Genomic DNA, 23,339 nt, shown 5'->3' with positions numbered 1-23,339 from the left:
TACTACTAATAATATTTATTTATGATTAATTTTAAATAAATGGAAAAATAATAATAATAATAATAAAGTAAAATAAATAAAAATAAAACTATTCAATATTTAAACTGCTTGCCAACAATAGTGTGATACTTATGAAACCCATAAAAAAAGCAAACCCTCTGCAGTGTGGAAACAGCCTCCATCCATCACACTGAGGCTGTAGCTCCAATCCAAAATCCACCACCTACTGCTCCAAGATCAGAGTATCATAACATCCACACTAATTACAGCCGTCTGAAGCCCAGGGCACAGGCTGACCTCAGAGCAGAACTCACATTGCATGGTGACCTCGATGATACAGTTCTCCTCTCCTACATCGTTGCTGGCAGTGCATTTGTAGACCCCGGAGCTGTCCTGCGTCAAGTTCCTCAAGGTCACGATCTCTGGATTCTTCAGATCTGAAAATAGGAAAAATCAAAACATGAATACATACAATTATGATGTACATACATAAACTGACGTTCAACTATGATCTGTAATTATGTAGATGTTTTACCAACTGTAATTGTGCATTCTTTCAGTCACACATATGCCAGAGTGATGATATGCAGGGTTATTATTTAAATAAAACTACAAAAAAAAAAAAAAAAAACAAAACAATAAATACATACATACATACATACATAATTCATTAATGTTGGTTACTTAAAATAAAATAAACTTTACCTGAAAGAAAATAAATAGCAAAAAAAAAAATAAAATGTATTTAGTTTAACAATGTACTCCCTAAAACTGAAATAAAGTGGTTGAAAAAACACAACCAAATTACTAAAATCAAATTTATAACAATTACAAAAAAATACTAAAACTAAAATAAAAATAAAACAGAAAATATAAAGACAAAAACTAATTCAAATTAATAAACTAAATTCATACTAATGATATTAACAAAAACTATAATAATATCTCAGTCATATTAAGATAATACTGAAGACAACTATTTACCTCATTGACAAACAATGTCTTTCTCCAATATAATATAATATAATATAATATATTTTGAATTTTCTATGTAGATACTATTTAGTATTTTTTTTAAAAAAGACTGAGATTATTTAATTTTATCAATTGATTTTACTCTTTTTTTGTAGTCCACTATGTCCATTAAGACGTAACTGATCAATTGTAACACACTGACTTAAATGTTATGTTTTTAATTATAAGTCTATTAATGGCAATATTAATTTGGCACATATAAGAGTTAAACCAAAAAAATAGCAGTCTATGAAAGAAAAAAGGTTAAAGTCAGCATAAAATAAACACTTTCAGATCTGTCTCCATCTAATTAGTAACAGATTCATTGAGCTGTTTTACCCTGATATACATCACAATACAGAAGAAACAATCTGAAGCTACTTCTATTACACTACGACTTTAAATAGTTAAAATCACAGCTGCTTCCCTAACGAGAATTAGACAACAGAGTGTTTTGTCATATTTTGAAGCTTTTTCTAATTTTCATGTATATTGTGTTGTGTCCATTGCTCAAGGACACTTTGCTGATGATGCAGGATTATGATAACTCTCCAGTTCGGAACCTACAAAACTGCATTAGAAGTGTTACCCGTATTTTACTACTTCCTTTACTACACTACTTTACAGGCTTCAATCAAACAGAGTGTTTTAATCAGAGAGCCAAGTGAGAGCGGGCCCCATGAAGTGTATGAATTAATGTTTGTGTGTGTCAAGGTGATTCACAGCTCTGCTGAACTCCAGCAGATGAAATGAACAGTAAATGTTTTCCCTGTAGCCTGTGAGAAAGCGCTCGTGTCCTGAGAACTGAGAACCTCACGTGTGTCTTCAGCCGAGAAGCGTTTGTCAGCCGGAGTGATTTGAGTCGCCGGGATCATTTACTCATCCAGGATCTAATGCCTCCTCTTTCATCCCTGCATCCCTGTCCCATCATCCCTCTCTCTCATCTACTCTCTGCAGTGAATTCTAGGGCGGTGGATTGTTTATTGGCCAAAGAAAGCTGATTAGACTGAGCAGGTGGTCATTGATGAGGGTGGTTAATTGTTGAGTTTGGATGAGGGTACGGCCCGTCTCTCCTGCAGCACTGACTGTGTACGGATAAATAGATTGTAAAACAATATGGTGCTCTGATGATCTGGTGTCAGCAGGAGGAATTGTTCTGAATCAGTGCATTACTCTGTCCCATCTGCAAAGCAATATTACACTCAAATTTGTGTAGCTCTTGCACTTTTGTTGTTTTGTTTTTCCAAGCAGAACCCAGTGAGATTGAATTCTAATGTAATAACAGCCAAAGGCCGTTGAACATCTTCTTTTTATTTTATTATGTATTTGAGACATTATTCAGTCATTTTTTGCCTACCAAAGGTCTATATTATGTATTTTAGATGTGGGCGCTGTAACAGAAATCTGTAATTCTAATATCCCAGTTTATCACAGTAATAGCTTATTTCATAATATAGTTTAGCTGGAAAACCATCTAAAAATGAATACTTTTATTCAGCAAGGATGCATTAAATTGATCAAAAATGACAGTAAAAGATTTAAAAAAACAGCTACTTGCCACAGCAGAATTTCTGTTTCATTCAGTTTACCTTGATGTACTAAATAAAACTTGGAAAATAAAGTGTATATATATATATATATATATATATATAGTCATGTGAAAAAGTTAGGACACCCTAGTGAATTCCATGGTTTTCCGTATCAGGACATTTTTTTAAAAAAATAACTGGTCCTTGGCTGGTCTTAAAATTTCAAAAATAAATCCTTAGATGAACAACAACACATGACAAATTGCACCGTGCCATTATTTACTGAACAAAAATAAAGCCAAAATGGAAAAGCCATGTGTGACAAAGTTAGGACACCCTTACTGTTAACATTGGAATTAAGAGGGTAAATAACAGTCAAGCATTGCTAATCAAATACCTTTGATTAACTGATCATCAGCAAGTCTGAGCACCTCTATAAAAGCATAAGCTTTGGCAGTTTGCTGGTCTGGAGCCTTCAGGTGTCTGTTAACACGATGCCAAGAAGGTAAGACATCAGCAATCATCTTAGAGTAGCAATTGTTGCTATCAATGTGAAAAGAGTAATACAATAAATAAATAATTCACCCCAAGATCAGACCGTGTAAAGCTCAGAGAAGTGGCAGACAACCCAAGAACTACACCTCAGACTAAACAGGCCTCAGTTAACATGTTAAATGATAAAATTTATGACAATACCATTAGAAAAATATGGGACAAAAATGGCATGTTTGGAAGGCTTGGCAGAAGAAAGCCTCTTCTATCTTAAAAAAAAAAAAAAAAAAAAAAAAAAAAAACATTGCAGCACAGTTTAGGTCTGCAAAGTTGCATCTGAACAAAACACAAGTCTTCTAGAATAATGTCCTTTGAACAGCCGAGACCAAAGTAGAGATGTTTGGCTATAATGCACAGCACCAAGTTTGGTGAAAACCTAAAGAGCATATCAGCACAAACACCTCATACCAAAAGACAAGCATGCTGGAGGAGGGCTGATCATTTTTGGCTTGTTTTGTAGCCAGAGGGCCTGGGCACCTCACAGTCATTGAGTTGGCCATAAACTCCTCTGTATATCAAAGTATTCTAAAGTCAAATGTGAGGGCATCTGTCTGACATCTAAAGCTGGGCCAAAATTGGGTCATGCAACAGGACAATGATCCCAAACACACCAGCAAATCTACATCAGAATGGCTGAAAAGAAAATAATCAAGGTGTTGCAATAGCCCAAGTCCAGAGCTCATCCTGACTCAAATACTGTGGTGAGAGCTGTGCATAAACAAATGCCCACAAACCTCAATAAACTGGAGCAACGTTGAAAAGAAGAGTGGTCCAAATTCCTCCAGAACGATGTGAGAGACTGATAAAGTCACACAGAAAATGAATGCTTCAAGTTATTGCTGTTAAAAGTGGATCTACAGGCAGTTGAATTATAGGGTGTCCTAACTTTGTCACACATGGATTTTCCATCTTGGCTTTATTTTTGTTAAATAAATAATGACACAGTGTGATATGTCATGTGATCATGTTTATCTGAGGATTTATTTTCCAAATTTTAAGACCTGTCAAGGACCAGATCATTTTTTATTATGTCCCGATACAGAAAACAATGGAATTCAATAGGGTGTCCTTACTTTTTCACATGACTGTATATATAAACTAATACAAATGTCAAACACACACACACACACACACACACTACATCTCATATTACAAAAAAAAAAAAAAAAAAAAAAAAAAAAAAATCAAAATTAATTCAAATAAAGTAAACAAAAGTTAAACATTACATTACAATGAAAAACTATAATAGTATATAATAAACTACAATAGTATCATAGTACTATAGTAGTATCAATCATATTAAAACAATAATGATGGCAATTATTTACTATATTCTGAGCATATATAATATAATATAATATAATATAGGCCTGCACAATTAATCAAATTTCTATTCGTGATTACAATTACAGATGCCACAATTATAAGGCACAAAGGCACAATTACAAAAAACAAAAATCCACATACATTACTCTGCTTTCATAAGATGTGTGTGTGGTTTTTTTCTCATTGTTTGAGTTTTTTAATTTTTACTTAGTTATATTTAAAGAAGATAATAATATAATATAATAATTATATAATATAATATAATATACAAATACTTTGTTTCCACAAAATACTAACATTGATAATAATCAGAAATGTTTCCTGCGTAGCAGCAAATCATATTAGAATGATTTCTGAAGGATTATATGACACTGAAGACTGCAGTAATGATGCTGAAAATGGCAGGAATAAATTACATTTTAAAATATATTACAGTAGAAGACAGCTCTTTGAAATCGTAATAATATTTCACTACTGTTTTTACCATATTTTTTTAAAAATAAAATAAATGCAGTCTTTTCAGACCCATTTTAAAATATTTGTAAAAAATTAAACCTTTAAACAAAACTGAATCTACAATATATGTTTGAAAGCATGTGTGACTGCAAATCAGTCTATTCAGTTGACTGAGTATATTGTGTTTTTACTCGTACTGCATATTAGTGATGGAACGATAAATTGATTTGTGGATCGATTCTGAGATCTTCCAAATGCATCGTGACTATCTTTGGAATCGATTCTGAGCTTAGATTTGAGTCATGTAATTTCACCTTGGCTCAGAAAGCTTTTATGACGTGAGATTAATGTAAACACAGCCCATTATGAACACCCTTGGAATTCGCTTCAGCCTTTTTGAATTGTATGAATGATTATTTAAGGTTCAAGTGTGTGTAAGGATTTGGAAACAAGCAGAGCACGGCTGTTTCTAAAGCAAGCAGTGCCATCTGCTGTCCTAAACTAAGCACAAAATCGATTTGAGAAAGAATCGTGACGTGTTTGGAAAATCTCAGAATGGATGCTGAATCTTTTCTCGATTCATGTTGCAACGATTTATCGTCCCATCCCTACTGCATATACTGATATAATACCACCCACCCCTAATGCATATAGGCTAATATCAATAGAGCTGTTGAGATCAGTTCTAATCTCATTGTCTTTTCACCATGCGACGTCTGGGATTCAGAATGCACAGGTTTATCCTGCTACAATCAGCACTTCTGTGGAAGAAGCAGTCGATGCATTTGCAAGTGTGTGAAGTTTATGCCATCAGATCTTTAAAAGACGTTCAAGATTTTTTTATACATTTATCAGCAAGTAACTGTACAAACCCTCCTCTGTCCAAAATAAGGTTTGATAAGCTCTAGTCTCACTTAAGAGACTTTGGGGTGTTTGACTCACCGATGAGTGCGAGGGGAGGCAGTTTTCCCACGCTCTTGCCCTTATCCAGCACTCTCTCCCACTTGTAGTGAATAGGGTCGGATCCATCTGAAGACTTACAGCTCAGTTTCACATCACTGCCCTCCAGAAGTCGGCCCTCCATCCAGCAGCGGGGTTTAGACGGCTTCACTGTGAATGAGTAAACACGGATGTGCGTTAAAGTTAAGTTTACTACTTAGTCATTTAATGTTTGTATCTAAAGCAGCTTACTATAGAAAGAGTCCACATGGGCTTACATGCTGTGCTCTGGGACATAACAGTGATACTTCAAGAATCAACCCTTGTGGACTTTTATGAATTACTATTTAGTTACAAGTCCAGGTTTTTGATGTCTAGGCTACACAACCTAGTGGTTACATCACAGGCATCTATTAAAAAATAGGAAAGGTGCATTTTAAGCATGAAATTAAGCAAATTAATTGTGTTCATTTAAATTTGCTAGACAACAAAAAGTACATATCTATCTATCTATCTATCTATCTATCTATCTATAGTTTGACAGTTTGAATTTTGAGATTTCAGATGAAACTAAAATAGCGTGCAAACACAGCACACTGGCATTTTTTGGAGGGAAATCAATATCAAAGAGCCAATCAATCTGAATTGTGACATTTGGGGAGGCAGGGGTCAGGATTTGTTGTCCTATATGCTGACTGCTTTGAACTCCCTTCTGACCTTACGCAGCACATCTGAATCAACACAGAAATCAAATCAAAGATCACACTTCCTCACAACAGCTACCAAGTGACCTCAGACCAGTCCCACTGGCACTCTGCTTACTGCAGCACTGCTCTAAACTGTTCAGGGGTCAGTTAGACGGGCCTGTCCAGAGGGATTTGTCTGGAGGCTGAACGACAGTTAAGAGACAGCCTGTAGACCTCTGCGGCCCCTTTTGGCCCTACTGACCTTGTCTATAAACACACAAACACACCAGGAACCACTTCAGCTAAGACACGCCAGGTTATGGAGTTACAGTTAGTGTATATTTGCTTGTCTTTGCTCCACAGCCAAAACATTATTTTACCTGCCTGGACAGCATATGCATTAAGTAAAAATATGGAGGATTCATAGTCAATACATGGTATCATTTTTGTTCTAGCAGAACAAAACCATTTATACTGATGATTTAGCCACCTAAACAGAAACATTCCATAAGCTTGTACAGTGCCATTTTCTACAAAGAAATTCTTTTAAAAATGTAAATATTATCAAATATTGATTATTTTATTAGGATATTTGTCACATTTTATATTTTATAACTACAAATCTTTTTAGAATTCTGGAAAAAGTTAGGCCAATAATTTAATTTGTAATTGATAATTTTGTATTAAACTGGATAGTAATTTAAAAATTAAAATGCAAAAAGTGGTTTAACTAGAAGAATAAATTAAAAATGACAAACCCACATCAAATTTACAAAACATTTTTACTAAATTAAACATGAAAACAGAAAATACTAATAATATCTATAACAGTATCTCAATGATACTAAAATAACACTGGTCTGAAGGTGTAATATAGTTATGTTGGCTTGTTTTTTTGATCACAAGACAGTAAAATAATAATGCATGACTCCTGTGGACTGTATGATTGGAAACAATCAATATTTTTGCAATTCTGTTTGGTGCTTGAAACTATAGTCTACAAAGATGTGATCCTCATCTCATAATATAATCCGCAAACAAGAGTTTTCACAGCTTCAGCTTCATATTGAAAATCAATGGATATGCGAAAGGACTCTAGTTGAAACGATGGCCATTAATTTATCTCTGATTCAAAAAATGTTAGATCTTAGAGAGAACATTGTTCACAGTTGCAGGCAATTTATTATAAATCTCCACAGTTTTGAGCACGTAGCTTAGTGATTAATGCTTATGTTACTTGTGTAATTTACTGGGGCTGGTTGCACCATAGTATTTATTGCTCCTTGCAGACATGTACATATTGCGTTATTTCCCGATTAAGCATCATAATTCACAAAATTCACTCAGCTCTATGGATTTCAAGAAAGCTCTTTGATCACTGAAGGTAAATGTCATATTGAGCAACTATGCATTACTTACAACCCACAAGCTACATTCTGCCATAAAGGATTAGTTCACTTCGAGAATAAACATTTTGTGCAACTATTTACTAGTGTTAGGACAGAGTTCACCTGAGTCTGAGTGGCAGACATTTATTAAACTCTTGTTATATTAATTTCGTGTTGGTACTTTTTTAAAAAAAAATCTTGTATGTCACACATTCGACTGTACTTGGAAAAAGTGTCTGAAAAATGTCTGAATTTAAGAACGATTGGTACAGCCCTACCATGATCATTTCCTGTGCACTCTCAACTGGAAATTTCAGCAGCAAAATACAGGCTGGAAATAACATCATAATGTGAACACTAGCTCTCAGTAATGTGTTTATAGAGTGAAAGAAAGGAAAGAGAAAATAAGAGTAGCGAGAGAGACAGGAGGTGGAGAAGGGGGATTATGGGAAGGCAGTATTGGGCTAATCTTCTGTGATATGTTAATAAATGAGAGAAACTCTAGGGTGGAGGCCGGATTTACATCAATCCATCCTCCCATTTCTCTCTCTCTTTCTCTTTCTTTCAACTTTACGCCAATATCCTGTCCCTCTGCGGCTAGAGCACTAATCTGTTAATAAAATGATTTTGGAAATAAAATTAAGACGTGATATACAACTTCAAACTGCTCGGCATAAGCTGCCTTGAAAGTCCTTGAAAATAGGAACTATGCACCAAGAGCATATCATAGAGATGAGGCTAAATAAAAAGAAAAATGTTTCTTTACAGTTCTTCTCTCAGCTGAGCGCTGTGGCGTCAGAGATACTGCGCTTGAATGACGGCTTGGAAACCCTGCGGTCTAATAATGGAAACCAGACATAGCAAAATATCAAATCATAAGAAGCTCATCTGAACCTCATTTGGGATGACAGTAAACTGTTTTGCTAGAAGAACAGAAATCACATAAGCTCCTAATTCCGTCTCTTCTGTTTTTAAGAGATAGAGCTCAATCAGTGTTTCCTCATCCCACCATTTCAAATTAACATCCTCTCCATTTACCATCCAAAGCAAAGTAAACATCACCAGCCACCAGAGATGAGAGTGTCTGGTCAACGAATGCAACCAATCATATTTCTAGATTATGTCAGTAATGGCCAAATTTTGTAATCTGAATGATCAAATTGAATCACAGTGAGGCTGGTTGATGGAGGAATCAATTGGGTGCTGATTCCAGGAAGATGAGTCTTACCCAGCACAATGAGGTTGACTTGGCTCCAGTGGTATTTGCCGCCAGTCTTGACCTTACAGTGGTATTCTCCAGAGTCCGTCAGCTGCAGATCGCTGATCAGGAGAGAGGCGTCACCGTTTAGGTAGTCACCCGCAAAGGACAGACGACTGGCATGGTTGTCGTTAGTGTAGACCTCGTTGTTAAAGAATGTGATGATCTGAAATGAGAGAGACAGAGCTTTTGTATAAAAATAGATGAAAGAAATCAGTGTAATCAGACACTGTATTTCAGATCACGCCTGAGCGGGATACAAATACACTTGGTAAAAATAGTTATGTCGTTTTGCTAATGAAGTACTGATCTCTTTACAAGTTTCAAACAAAGGTTATAAGAAAATGTGACCTGGCAGTACATATTGTATAGTACTTCTATCTAACTAGTAGTAGGTAAGTATACTAAACTCTTAATGTTAATTATCAAACACTTGCACGTAACTTCTCTCCTACCATTAGTGCTAGAGGTACATGAATAATACTTAAAATCATGTGGCTTTTAAAGAAAAGGGGTTAATTTTCTAATCAGAATTTTGGTTTGTCGCTTAATGGATTAGAAAAAAACAAATCTGGAAACCTGAATATTATAGAAACCTGGCATGGATTTTGACTTGGGCCAATAAGCAGCCACCTAGAAACGACCCACAACATCATGCTAAAAACACCTGAAAACAACATAGAAATGCATACCAACTTCTTGACCTACCAACACTAGTAGCCACATAACAACATGCTAAAACAATCAGAACCTCTCAGAAGGAAATTTCTACCCAACTAACACCCACCTAGCAACTGGAGTCGTTCATAGTAATGTCCTTAGATATGAATAGGTAGATGCCACATTTGAGTAGAGGTCGACTGATATATCAGTTTTGCAGATTAATCGGCACCAATAGTTGATTGGCGAAACTGTCGGTAATCACCTGAATAAGCTAATTAAGGTTTTCAGGATACAGGCTGGTATTTTTTTTTTCAGGGTTGGAGCTAAACCCCGCAGGGAAACCGACCCTCCAGGATCAACGTTTCCCACCCCTGGGGTAGGGCATGTTTTCACATAATTACCAAGGCCACATTCACACTGTCTGTTTTTGGGATTGACAACAGTATACCTTTGCTTGATGGCCATCTTTAGCATGACTGTTGATGTAATGGAAACACAATATGAGTCCATTTGTAACATTAGGATTGATAAAATCTGTAGAATAGAAGACAACCGTATTTACTTATGTCCCATTCACACAGCATCTTACAGTCGCTTTTCGAATACTGTCTGTATGAATGTGCAACTGGAGTTAAGCCCGTATTCCTTGAGAGTAACCATAGCAACAGAGACCAAAGCATTATCAAAGATGGCGACGTCCGTAAAACTGAAAGTATAACCACTTTCTGACACGACAAGAGTCTACCAAATCATTATTAACCGACAGCAGCTTTTAAATTTTTGGTGGAGAGTGGAGCATTTGAGCTGTGCGCAGAACACAAAACTGACGGGAGGGAACGGCTCCGGTGGAGACTGCATATAAAACTTTCAGATGACACGCAGCTCATTTCTCTGTCACTGTAAGTTACCGAAACCACAAATGAAAGCATGCAGCACACTGTAGATGTGCGTTTGTGCGGCAGAGCGGCTCTCTTGCACTGTATGACCTGACAGACAACTAGTTGTCCAGTCCTGTTCTGTTCATCCGAGAATGCGGTTGTGAGTCTTGAAAATTTATGGGTGTGAATTCGGTTAGAGAATACGGTTGTCACACCCATAAATAACCATACTGTGTGTGAACATAACCATATTAAGGACTCAAATACGGTATTGACAACCGCATTCTCGTGCCCTAAGTGATGAATTTGTTAACTAGATGCTGCATTAGTGGAGAAAGGACAACAGTATACCTTGTTTGGTGATCAAATAAAGTCTTGTAGACCGGCGCTTGAGTTGAACGCGATGTTCGGTGTGTATGATACTGGATAGCTGCGAGTTCTTCTAGACACAACGCTGCACTTTTGCCCGTTGTGTGACTAACATATTTTTATATTTTGATTAGATAACCACAAATGTTCTAGAATAGAAGCAGTTAAATTGTGAAAGTACACAATACCCATATGCATGTCATTTCAATACTGTGGCCTTTGTGTAGATATTTAAAGATGGCCATCTTTAGCATGACTGTTGATGTAATAGAAACACTTTACAATATAAGTCCATTTGTAACATTAAGCTTAAAGATAAAATCTGTAGAACAGAAGTATACTTCCTTGCTAGAGTGTGTTAATTTCAACATTTACTGATATATTTTACATTTTCTAGTTGCTTTTGTTAACATTAGTGAACAATGAACTAACTGTAATGATCAATATATAATTAATATTAATTGTTACTATTTTTATTCATTTACAAAGTATGGTTCAGTAGGCTACTTTAAAAAAAAAAGAAGAGCACTATTTATTTTGCATTCAGTAGCAATTATAAATACTATTGGTCGATTAATCTGCATTGGCCGGTGTGGTCAAGCCATTATCGCTATCTGTAAAATCCAGTATCGGTCGACCTCTACATTCGACCCTTTCAGACATGTTGAAGCATCTGCCATCTTGGTTTGTCTCTCACAGTAAAAAATCAAGTTTTCCAAGATGCCACAACATTGCGCAGCCTCGGGTGTAAAAGCTGCCAAGATTTACATTTCAGTAGACTACTTTTTGATTACTTTTAGATGACTTTTGACCTACAATATATTCCATTCTTTTTTATCAACATCCTGAAGTGTATTAAATACACATTATGCCAGAGTTACCTAAACTGGGGTTCATGAATGAACTACAGGTGGTTTTCATTTCATGAAAATCTGGAAGGCTTTCCAAACTCATTAAAGATTCATTCATCTATAAAAAAGTAACTGTAATCTGATTCCGAGCATTTTAACATGTAATATAATCAAATTATAAGTACTTAATTTTTGGAATCTGATTACATAATCCAGACACTCTTATTTTCCTCAGAAAATTTACATATCTGGTTGTTTTTTATATGATTCATTTTCATTTAGTTACTTTGCGACAACTGTACTACCTTGTACAAAACGCAAAGGGGAAGAACCTCTACCTGTGCAGACAGCCATGTAAAAGATGTTAAATGGCTGTCGCACACAAACACAGCTGCCAACATACACGTTCACACACAGTTTGACGGTGACAGCCTCCTGAATGCCTGGGGTAAAGGACTAAACACTGATGCCACTACACATCAGCAGATCTGCGGTTGGGTCCACCTGCCAGAGCCGTCTGAATGATTGGTCGTCCCACACACATACACTACAACACAACAGACAAGAGAAATCTCTGCTGTGCTACTAATTTGCATTTCTGGCAAAACATCTGTGATTCTTACTGTATGCGTTCTGTATCACTGACAGTCATAACATGATGCTCTTTGTCATATTTATTTATTTAGATTACAATTGACAGCAGAATAATCTTCTCTAGCATAATCTTCTTGAACACGAGTAACATCTGAGTCATGGGTTATGGCTTCACATTAAAGAAAGAGGTTCTGTAATGTTAGCATTAGCCAAGAAGGTGTAATATAATGTAGCTGGAGAGAGCTATCCGTTAGCGTCTCCATTCATCACAATGGCAGCTGCATGGATGTTGTATGTAAGATGGCTATGTGACCTACATGCTTCATTGTATACTACATGAACACACAAAGTCAAAGGCAAAATTGGAAGGGGGAAAAATCCTAAGATGGTCTTCTGGCCCCTCAGTCTGTTCTATTAGCTGGTTTAAAGGATTAGTTAACTTTCAGAACAAAAATGTACAGATAATGTACTCACCCCCTTGTCATCCAAGATGTCCATGTCTTTCTTTCTTCAGTTCTTCAAGAAATTTTGTTTTTTAAAGAAAACATTTCAGGATTTCTCTCCATGTAATGGACTTCTATGGTGCCCCCAAATCTGAATTTCCAAAATGCAGTTTAAATGCAGCTTCAAAGGGCTCTAAATGATCCCAGCCGAGGTCTTATCTAGCGAAATGACGGTTGTTTTTTTTGTTTTTTTTTTTTTAAAGTACAATTTATATACTTTTTAACCTCAAACGCTCATCTTGTCTAGCTCTGTGTAAACCCTGTTTTTTTCCTGGTCATGACAGTTAGGGTACATCTAAAAATGTCCATCTCATTTTCTCTTCCATCTTAAAAATCCTCCTACATCGCTGTTTCACCTTTTTTGATCTTCTTTGCATGTTCACTTTGGGTTGGTACTTCTGGAGTGATGTAGAACGATTTTGAATTTGGAAGAGAAAATGAGATGGGAGTTTTTAGATGTACCCTAACTGTCATGACCGGACATGAGTCCACACAGAGCTAGACAAGACAAGCGTTTAAGGTTAAAAAGTATATAAACTGTAAATTAAAAAAAAATATCTGATCATTTTGCTAGATAAGACCCTTATTCCTTGGCTGGGATCGTTTAGAGCCCTTTGAAGTTGCATTTTAGAAATTCAAATTTGGGAGCACCATAGTCCATTACATGGAGAGAAATCATGAAATGTTTTCCTCACATTCCTCACATAATTACTTTATGACCGAAGAAAGAAAGACATAAACATCTTGGATGACAAGAGGGTGAGTACATTATCTGTAAATTTTTGTTCTGGAAGTGAACTAATCCTTTAAAGGGTTTTGGGGTTTTTCTGACATACTGTGTGGTCTTCAAAAGCTTCAAAGTTAAAGCTTTAAACTACTTTAAACTCCTCCAAACTTTCAGCCTTGACTTCTTCAGCTTTTAGTTCAAACTTTCAGTTAGGCTTTTTCAAGCTAACATCATTGTTTTGAGAAACTTTTTTTAAAATCTATTTTTAAACTGTAATGATATATATATACATGCGACCTTGGTGAGTAGACATAATAGCCAAAATCTCTACTTTCAAATAGGCCATTGTTGGAACAAAGGTACAGTTACGGCATCTGCCAGCAGAGGTTAAACGGGCCACACTAACCAAGAAAACCTCAACCTATTGCCATTATTAACAGCATTCTTGTAAACAAAACCTCTAGTAATGAGTCTACAACACATTACTAAATAAACTGTGGTTGAATGTTGACAAGCCAAAAACATGCCTTATGGTGGAACAAAAGAATGACTTATTCATTATGTCAGGGGCTCGGGTTTTATTCCTAATCAAATTTTCAGACATTTGATTTTAATTAATGGCGTCTCAAATGTTAACTTTCCATTAAATAATACATGTGATGGGCAACTCGTCCCAGAGGTTTCGGAGACTCTGAAGCAAGTTTCTTTTTAGACGTCTCTGTCTTCTAAAATGAAATCTCAGCTGATTACGAACAGATCTGTACTGACTTTCAAACAAAGGAAAAGATCTCTGTCTGTTATGTGGGGGAACAAAAAGCCTTATCGCAGTCAGATAATTAAATTAATCTGAAAGTATATCGCCTGACTGACATGTATTGACTTTCCCTTGATGAATTATAGTGCACTGATACATAACAGATACCTAAACTCAAAGCTGCGTTCAAACAATGTTAGTTTCACAGTGAAAGATTCTCACTTCAAGCAGATAAGACAAAGCTCTTATCTGAATGTGTTTATGCGAGAGCGAGGGAGAAGAGAGATGGGTGAAGCGTCTGTTAGGTGTACTGATAGACACATACCAGATGGGTGTGTATTTCAAAGAGAGATGTGTAGAAAAAAGCTGATTTAGACTTGTGAAGGGATGGCAGGAGAAGCACTGTTCTCACAAGCCTCAGACAGTGAAGCCATAAAGGCTGTCTTTGTGACTGTGTCACTGAAAAAGATGAGAGTCAAAACTAGGCGGTTGCTAGGGAGTTTTTAGAGATTGGTGCATGGTGGCTTGCACGGTTGAGATTGTATTATTGTCTCCTACTGATAAACACAATAAAATATATAGAGAGATAAATCCACTGGCTTCTATCTGTAAAGCTAATATCACCTACAAACAGATACAGTCCAAATATATAAGCACATAGTTAGACCAGGTGGCTGGAAGGAGATCAGGAGGACAGACAAAAGAGAGGATGAGAGGTATAATACAAAAACAAAACTCATACTCAGAAATGAAAATCTAGTGAAACAGAAACAAAATAAACAAGAGACGATGAGTGAAGATGAGACAAAGAGGGCGTAAAAAGCAAAAGATCTCTTACCACACGCTGTTTGATGTTGGGTTTCTGCAGGAGCCATTCAATGTCCAATGTTTGTCCATTCGACTGCCAGAACTGGTGATGGCAAGGCAATGTGGCATTGTCCCCGACAACCCGCTTCATCTCGGTCTGAGCCCCGGCCGAGAGCAAACTCAACAGCACTGTGGAGAAAGACACAGAAACAACATCTCTATGAGATCTTGCAATCGATTATATCATAAAACAGTACACTACACTAACCTCTAGCCTGAAACTAACTAATAGTGTTAACTAAAGCAAATGTGATAAAAATAATTGAAACAACCATGCCATTTTAACTTGCTTCTACAAGTCTTTAAACTCTTTTATGGTCACTTGTGTACCCGAGCGCTCAACATCACATGATCAATGCCGTATCAGGTGAGCTGCCAAGCAAATGTACTACATCAAAATGTATTTGTTCACAAATCATGCACTTTAGTAACATTGCAGTGTTGTGCAAGGAAACAACATACAGTGCTGCTTGAAAGTTTGTGAACCCTTTAGAATTTTCTATATTTCTGCATAAATACGACAAGTTTTGAAAATTGACAAGGGAGCCCAACTAAACAAATTAGATGAAAATATATACTTTGTCATTTATTTCTTATGAAAAATTACCCAGCGTTAAATATTTGTGAGTTGCAAAAGTATGTGAATCTCTAGGATTAGCAGTTAATTTGAGACTCTAAAATTAGAGTCTATCTGTTCAGAAGTATTTTCAGTCAATAGGATGACAATTAGGTGTCAGTTTATGCCCTGTTTTATTTAAAGTACCAGGATCTATTAAAGTCTGATCATGTTTGTGAAAGTTAATCATGGCACAAACAAAGGATATCTCTGAGGACCTCAGAAAAAGAGTTGTTGTTGCTCATCAGGTTGAAAAAAAGGTTACAAAACCATCTCTAAAGAGTTTGGACTTCACAAATCCACAGTCAGACAGATGTGTACAAATGGAGGAAATTCTAGACCACAGTTACCCTCCCCAGAAGTGGTCAACCAACAAAGATCACTCCAAAGCAAGATGTATAATAGGTTTCAAGGTTGCAAAAAAACCCAGGATAACTTCTAAGCAACTAAAGGCCTTTCTCACATTGGTTAATGTTAAAGTTCTTGAGTCCATCATCAGGAGTACAATGAACAACCATGGTGTGCATGGCAGGGTTGCAAAGAGAAAGCCACAACTCTCCAAAAAACACTGCTGCCTGTCTGCAGTTTGATAAAGATCATGTGGACAAGTCAGAAGGCTATTGGAGAAATGTTTTGTGGACAGATGAGACCAAAATATAATTTTTGGTTTAAATAAAAGTGCTATGTTTGGAGAAAGAAAAACACTGCATTCCAGCATAAGAAGAACCGTATCCCATCTGTGAAACATGGTGGTGGTAGTATCATGGTTTGGGCCTGTTTTGCTGCATCTGGGCCAGGATGACTTGCCATCATTGATGGAACAATAAATTCTGAATTATACCAGCAAATTCTAAAGCAAAATGTCAGGACATTTGTCCATGAACTCAAATCTAAAGAGAAAGTGGGTCATTCAGCAAAACAATGACCCCTAGCACGCAAGTCTTTCTACCAAAAAATGGTTAAACAAGAACAAAGGGAATGTTTTGGAACGGCAGAGTCAAAGTCCGGACCTTAATCCAATTAAAATGTTGTGGAAGGACCTGAAGCAAGCAGTTCTTAGGAGGAAACTCACCAACATCACAGGGTTCAAGTGTTTCTGTACTAAAGAATGGGTTAAAATTCCTACAAGTCGTTGTGCAGGACTGATCAGCAGTTACAAACAAAGATTCACATACTTTTTCACTTCGCAAATACTTAACACTGGATCATTTTTCTCAACTAAATGACAAAGTATATATTTTTGTCTAGTTTGTTTGATTGGATTCTCTCTGTCAACTTTAAGGACTTGTGTGAAAATCTGATGATGTTTTGCGTTATATTTACGCAAAGATATAGAAATTTCTAAAGGGTTCACAAACTTTCAAGCAGCACTGTATATACACAACATATACAACAAATATATTACTGCTTCCACTGTATTTTCTTTTCAGTTAGAAGCTGAAGTGAATTGTATGTATATGCCAGTTCCTCAAAAAAGTTTGGCAGAGGAAATATTTTCCAGTAAGTCTGTGCTTTTTGGTGGATGAATCATTCATGAGTGTTCAAAAAAAAAGTTTAGTTTTCATAACACATACATTTTTTTATGCATAATTTTGACTTTGAACCTTTGTTATGCTGATGTAATCAAGGCCTTTGGGCAGAGAAATGTAATCTCAAACAATAATATCATAGCCCATCATGATCCAATCAAATCCTGGTGGATAAAAAGTTCCTTTCTCACTGGAAAGTGAGTCCCTTTCTTTCACATGAGAACACAATTCAAAAGCTAAATGGGTTGTGAGTGCCTTTTCATTTTGTTTTTGTAGTGCTAAACATTAATTTTACAGGTTCAGTTTTTGAAAATGAACAAAAGGGGGGGCTAACCGCACACTGATCCGCTCAAGACTAAAAACAGTTTTTGCACAATACAATTTATAAAATAAAAAGATGTTTTTGTAGACTTTTTAGTCTTGAGTGCATCAGTGTGTGGTTAGCCACCCTCTTGTTCATTTTCAAGTATACCATTCGCTCTACGCACCTGCAGTAAAAGGACTTATTTTTTTCCTGTCTGAAGTGCTACAATTTTTTCAAGTTTTACAGGTTAAAGTTTTGACATTTACAATAAAGTTCCACCACAAAACTGAAATTATCATTCAGTCAAACAAGACACACTGCAGCAACACATAAAAATACTTTAGTACAACTTTGGAGGTTTAGCAAAGTCCCAAAATACCATATAGGCACGTTTTCGCACTTATCTAATTTACAAATTTACAAATGCACCGCAAAATGGCAAGTCCTAATCAAGTACGTTATTTCAGACAAGGTCTCTATGAACCCATAGTCCTTTCTGCCACAGGGATCCTGGTTAATTTACTGGAGGCTGTCGGACATTGCCGGAGGCTTGAGTAGCATTACAGACAGGCGTCGTGGGGATTTGCAGACTAGTTAGGTCCCATGAGGGACGAAGAGGATGAGATGCGCAATTTCTTCCACCTGGTGAGAGGAGCTTGTAATACAAACAATGCAGCATTCTCATAGCTTCACTAGTGTTATATGTACAAAACCAACAGATATTTATGGAGCTCTGGCATTAGCATAACATTACACTTAATCTGCTGTCAAATATTGCAAATAGCTGCTGACTCCTCACGTATGCAACAGTTGCTAAAATGATGCCAACATACACATACGTCCTGCTTCTGTAAATATTATGACATTTTCTCATTTTAGCTCTGCAACCCAAAGGAATAGGGAAGAGAATGATCTTGAGATTGATGGACATGCCGTTTTAAGTGTGTTTTGTCTGGCTGGGCTCATTTGGCAGTCATCACGTCATGTTAAGAATGCATGTGCCACGTGTCGCTAGCAAAGCGCAGATAGTGATTCGCTGACTGACATGCATGAGTGACTGTCCTAAACCCATGAGACACCACCTGTGCCAAAACACAGGTCCTACCGCATACTGATACAGAATCAACGGCTGTAATGTATTTAATTTATGGTTCCTGGAGTTCACCAGGGTACGGCCAGGTGACCACCACGTCTTATAATCACGATACGCAAATGCAAAGTAATGCAAAGTAACACTCAACTGGTAGTGCACATACTCCCTGCTATTGCCTCTGACTCTTTTGTTAGCCTGTTCAACCAAACATTTGTGGAGCTTGTCAAACTTAAAGCCAAATACGCACCAGTACATTGCTTTCCAAAGATGTGGCCTAACAGCTAACACTTAAACTACAATACATTGAGCTTTAATGCCATTGCTAATACAGCCCTGCTGAAAAAAAAAAAAAAAAACAATGCAAACCATCTCAGAAATTCTAATAGTTTCCACTGCAAATATCATTATAAACATTACAAATGGTTTTCTGTAGTATGTTTTGGGACATATTCCATTAGAATTTAGTGGTTTTAACAAGCCACCAATAGAAGGCGACCAATTACCAGTAGAAACCCATGGGGCAGAGCTGTACAGTGCAACATATATGCACTGCACTTATTCATAATCATAAAAGTGCATTATTTGCATCTGCTTTAAAACTTTGCCGGTTAAACATTTAATTCACATGCTGTTCTGACTTGCCTGAAGCGCACGCACACACCTGTCAAACAGCGCCTGATTACTGGGATAAGTTGTCTTTCGCGTCTGATTGATTTCGCATCTAATAGGCTACTGTCAAAAACGCATAAGGTTTACATATAAACACAGTTGGTTATGTCTTAAAATGAAATTAAACAGTTGAGAGAGACAGAGATGCATGCAGCTCTTAAAGCGACACAACTAATCATGGTGCCGCTTGTCATTAAAGGAATAGTTCACCCAAAAATACAATTTCTGTCATTATTTACTTACTCACGTTGTCCCAAACCTATATTATTATTTTTTTCTTGTGCTGAACACAAAATAAGATATTTTGAATAATGTGGGTAACTAAACAGTAGCTGGTCCACATTTAGTAAAGGGGAAAATACTATAAAAGTCGACAGTTGTTTACCCACATTCTTCAACATAACGTTTATGTTAAACAGAAGAAAGAAACTAATTCAGGTTTAAAACACCTTGAGAGTAAGTAAATGATGGTGTAAAAATAAAACACTATGACAGGATTGACAGAGAGATGACAGAATTTTCAGTTTGGGGTGAACTATTCTTTTAATGTTAATAAAACAACAAAACTGAGACTGATTAACTTTAATACAGTTGCTTTAAAAATATAATTGATGTATATAGTGTATATAGTGTTTTATTTTATTATTTATTCATTCAATTTATTGAATGTTTGGCTACTGCTAAATACTGTACCTGAAAAATAAAGCACTGTTTGTTTTTTTTCTAATAACAAATATAAAATAACGACAAAGATTTTTATCTTCACCCTGCCATTCTTTTTTATTTTATATTTTGTTAACTTGAAAGGTTTTTTTTTTTTTTTTTTTTACAATAGCAAATTTAGTAGTACATAGTAAAGCCAACATGACAAAGAATCATGATAAAATCATGAATCATGATGTTCCTGAAAAAAATAGTGATATGATATTTTTGCCATATCACCCACCCCTCTGTGCTACAAAACTTTCAACTTCAACCCACCAGTGCTATGTGCAAAAAAAGTTAGCTGTAATGCTAATGGTAATATAAAAGACTTGAGTCTAACATATTTATCAGCATTTTAGATGTTTAAACAAACATTTTTGGAGCTTGTTGTCAAAACATAAAGCCAAATACTCCTCAGTACATTGTTTTCCAGACTTGTGCCCTGTTGAAAAAAAAAAAAAAAACAGCATATGTTCGTTAGGTAGATTTTGAAGCATGGATGTTGGTTTGAGCTGGTTTAAGCTGGTCCTTAGCTGGTCATTAGATGGTTTAAGCTGGTCCTTAGCTGGTCATGTGCTGGTCCTGAGCAGGAACTAGTTGCTTAGGACCAGCACATGACCAGCTAAGGACCAGCTTAAACCAGCTCAAACCAGCATCCATGCTTTAAATCCACCTAACAAGCATATGCTGTGTTTTTTATTTTTTTTCAACGGGGTGGCCTAATGGTCAAGACATGGGCTCTATTAGAGCTTTAACGCTAGTGCTAATACTAATGACTGAAACTTTTGAAAGCATTTTAGATGTTCAAACCATTTTTTTTTAAGGTTCAAAGCCACAAACACTTTGAAAGTAAGTTATTTCTCAGATTTGTCACCACAAGAATAATACACAAGAGTATTTGATGCTAATATGAGTGGCTTGACTATAAGTCTAGCAAATGTTTCCCCATTTTCTGTTTTATCTCCGTTCCTATAAATAAAAATGTATTCATCCATTCTACAGCACATTACACCTACACATTATCCTTCAAACAGTAGGAACTAAATTAGCATAATGTGGAAATGTTGATGTATATGTAGTACCTGCACACATCCTGAGGTTTAATGAGAGAACCCAGATGAGATCTGCATGGGTCTCTTCAGGGTACATCCTGAAGTCATTCTCATTAAGGGTGAGTTTCTGATTCAGCTCTATATTCTCAAAGGGCTCAATAGGCTGCAGGCAGTGAGAAGAATTACAGAGATTACTGTGCTGCTATGGCTCTTTGTCTCTGTGCGTGAACTGCCAAACTAAAACAATGAGTCAGCAAAAAAGCAGCATGGAGCTCCCCTGCAGTCAGCCCTGCTCATGATTTTTTAATGCATTGCTTGCATCCTCCATCATCTTGTGTGATCTCCATAGTCAGGTGTGTGTTTGTGTGTGTGTGAGTCCTAAAACACCAAAACTCAACTGATTTCATTGGAAACAGTACAGCAGCTCAGGAATATAGAAGAAAAATACAAGTGTTTGTGAAAGTGACATTGAAAAGTTAAGAAATTTTGAATTATTTTCACTTGCTAGCTATTTCCTCACTGTCAGAATGCTTTCACTTCTATATATGTATATACACACACACTTGCTTATGCAGTTCTTTATATCAACATGAAAGACAATTTGATGAACGATTACGAATGAAAGGTGCTACTAAAAATACTTGTTTGTGTTCAGAAAATGCAGGCACAATAGTGGTTCATTTGAAATGTGTTGGGCCAGACTGGGTCTCCTGGGACATTCTCACTGATTTAGCTCTGTGCTGATAAACACAAAATGCCCTTATTCTCTCTCACCCACGTCTGCATTCAGAAATATGTGATTAAATCTATGCTATAACCGCCATTCACATCCTTTTTGCACATCCAGGCCTAGAGGTGAGAGGTGTATCTATATGCTCACACCGCTGACTGCATATTTCCTTAGACACTTTCTAGCTCAGCTTGCTGAGTCATTCCTCGCCTGCTACCGGTTACGGATGGACATAATAATGTGTTGGAACAAGCTGGCAAGAAATCAAAGAACAGAATGAAAGCTGTTTTAATTTCATCCTCCTTCAAGGAAAGTACAGCTCGGCAGCAAAAATATCCGGCGTACTGACAGCCAGGTGGTTTAATATCACTGCTTCACACGTTGGTCTGCTTTATTCTTCAGCTCAGGCTGAAATGAAGAGATGATGTGATGTTGGATTTGGAAACTGTGCTTTTCAAGTATGAATTTGATGTGTGCTTTATTCTTTTCACAGTGCAACAAAACAATCAAATTTCAAATGAGATATCACTGGAATTGGCATAAGGCTAAAAAAAGGGATCATCATCAAAAACATAAATATCACACAACATTTTTGTCAAAGTCTTCAAACTTCGCAGGCACCTTCAGGACATGCTGATCAAGGGGTCTACCAAATTTTGTTCCAATATATCAAAGCATTTAAAAATATTAGACTTTAAGATCAATTTTTAAAATGGCAGACAGACAATTTGTCTGATCCTGACAAAATCAGCATTGACAGATTTGTCATGATCCAAGGAAGTAGAATCGTTCAGTGTCAAAATGGAATAAAAAATTGACCCTCTGTACTTTCTTAATACGTTTCTCATTGTATTTTGGATGATTTACTGGTGCATATATGGTCTAAAAAAATGTTGCAACTGAAATGATTTTCATTTTAAGTTGACATAAAAAATGAATAAAAAAGTGAATAAAAAAGAAAAAGCTAACTGCAACTATTTAACATACAACTCTGACTTTTTTTTCTTGCAGTTGCAAGATGCAATTCTTCTTCTTTTTCAGGATTGTGACATATTAACTCGCAATTGTATTAAAAAGTCAGAACTGCATGATATAAAGTCGCAATTATGAGAAATAAAGTTAGAATTGCGTCCAATTATATGACGCAATTCCGACTTTTCTCAGAAGTGTGAGATATAAACTCACAATTGTTATAAAGTCAGAATTGCATGATATAAAGTCACAATTGTGTATTATAAAGTCAGAATTGTGAGACATAAACTCGCAAATCAATTGCAAATTATAAAG

At 36.2% G+C, this 23,339-nt stretch overlaps 1 protein-coding gene across 1 annotated transcript in view; it reads right to left on the bottom strand.

Moving 5' to 3' along the window:
* Positions 1–23,339, bottom strand: part of clmpb (CXADR like membrane protein b) — a 103,035-nt gene that overhangs the window by 10,785 nt on the left and 68,911 nt on the right. The window contains exons 2-5 of the mRNA XM_051134608.1: positions 15,326–15,483; positions 9,119–9,314; positions 5,820–5,987; positions 315–437 (exon numbers count right to left, since the gene is read on the bottom strand). Coding sequence (XP_050990565.1) covers positions 315–437; positions 5,820–5,987; positions 9,119–9,314; positions 15,326–15,483 — 645 coding nt within the window. The remainder of the gene's footprint in view (positions 1–314; positions 438–5,819; positions 5,988–9,118; positions 9,315–15,325; positions 15,484–23,339) is intronic.

This window comes from Labeo rohita, chromosome 18 (assembly GCF_022985175.1).
Source record: "Labeo rohita strain BAU-BD-2019 chromosome 18, IGBB_LRoh.1.0, whole genome shotgun sequence".
Classification (NCBI taxonomy): Eukaryota; Metazoa; Chordata; class Actinopteri; order Cypriniformes; family Cyprinidae; genus Labeo; species Labeo rohita.
This window is presented reverse-complemented; position numbering and strand designations above follow the sequence as displayed.